This window comes from Lucilia cuprina, chromosome 5, assembly GCF_022045245.1.
Source record: "Lucilia cuprina isolate Lc7/37 chromosome 5, ASM2204524v1, whole genome shotgun sequence".
NCBI classification, from domain to species: Eukaryota; Metazoa; Arthropoda; class Insecta; order Diptera; family Calliphoridae; genus Lucilia; species Lucilia cuprina.
The window spans coordinates 10245194-10246779 of NC_060953.1; the positions used below are offsets into that span (position 1 = coordinate 10245194).

Consider the following 1586-nt stretch of genomic DNA (forward strand, 5'->3'; position numbering starts at 1 on the left):
TAGACTATAGACTAGACTATAGACTAGACTATCGACTAGACTATAGACTAGACTATAGACTAGACTAGACTATAGACTAGACTATAGACTAGACTATAGACTAGACTATAGATTAGACTATAGACTGGACTATAGACTAGACTAGACTTTAGACTGGACTATAGACTCTACTATAGACTAAGCTTTAGGCTAGGCTTTAGACAAGACTATAGATTAGACTATTGACTAAACAATAGACTAGACCGTAACATGAAATATAAAATAGATTTAGGTCTGGTCTATAGAACAGACTATAGTGTAAAGTGTAGACTATATATTGACAAGACTTAAGAACAGACTTTGAAATGGACTTAAGAAAAATTTACATTTTTGAACTATTGACCTGATTTGTGATCATTTTAAAGACATTATTGTAGACTAGACTATAAACTGGACTATAGGCTATTAACATTTGACTGGATGATGTAATCTACAGTTCATACTATTGTGTGAACTATTTACTAAAGTGTAGATCATTGAATTCTTATTGAATTTCTGATTAATTTTAAATCATATCTAATTTATTTGTTTTCAATATATTTAGATTAAAAAACCTTACCTTGGATATGGAGCATTATTAGGACCCAAACAATCGGGTGAATCTGTTAAAGCATCACCGGATAAATATTTTAAACCTCTACCGCCACTACATCTGGCCAAACTTAATGTTTTACTATCACTACTGCTGCTGCTGCTACTGCTGCCATAACTGTTCCATAATGAGGCACTGGCGATGTGGACATTTAAGTTAATAATACAAAATAATGCTAAAATCTAATAAAAGACAAAAGAACAGAGAGAAAAAAACAAAGATACAAAGGTGAGTAAGTATAAATAACAATGAATGAATAAAAATTTTGCAATTAAATTTATGCTGTTTGCTGTAGTTTGAAAATTTTCCATTCTCTACTCTAGTACTTATAACGGTTTTCGGTTTCTAACAACATTTGCATGACTTTACTAGAAAATTAAACATACTGTAAAAATTAAAACAAAAACAAAAAGAGTTAGATGTAGAAAAGGAAAAAAATCACAGATTTCACGAAGATGTAAGAAAAAACTAAATGAAAATTGTCATAACATTATAATGTCGTGATCTAACATGCAAACATTGTAGTTTTTTAACAAAATGTGTTTAAAATGAAGAATGTTTTTGTTAGTTTTTTTGTTTTGTTTTTAAGTTAAACATACAAGATGTACAATCGTACAAACAAATGCATAAAAATACATTTTGTTTTTATTAATAAAAATTTTTACAAATGTTAAAATTATTAAAAACACGCACATACAAATGTATGTACATATGTATGTTGATAGTCGGCAAGTAAGACAGACAGACAGAGAATAAGTTAAACATGTCAGCTACCGATGTTATTGAAAACTATTGATTAGATTAAAGTAAACTATAGACTAGACTATATATTAGACTAAAGATTAAATATAGAATAGACTATAGGCTAGACTATAGACTAGACTATAGACTAGACTATAGACTAGACTATAGACTAGACTATAGACTAGACTATAGACTAGACTATAGACTAGAC

General features: G+C 28.9%; 1 protein-coding gene across 1 annotated transcript in view; it reads right to left on the reverse strand.

Moving 5' to 3' along the window:
• The window catches only part of LOC111688117, a 24073-nt gene that overhangs the window by 3625 nt on the left and 18862 nt on the right, over window positions 1–1586 (reverse strand). Inside the window, exon 2 of the mRNA XM_023450601.2 lies at window positions 599–813. Coding sequence (XP_023306369.1) covers window positions 599–813 — 215 coding nt within the window. The remainder of the gene's footprint in view (window positions 1–598; window positions 814–1586) is intronic.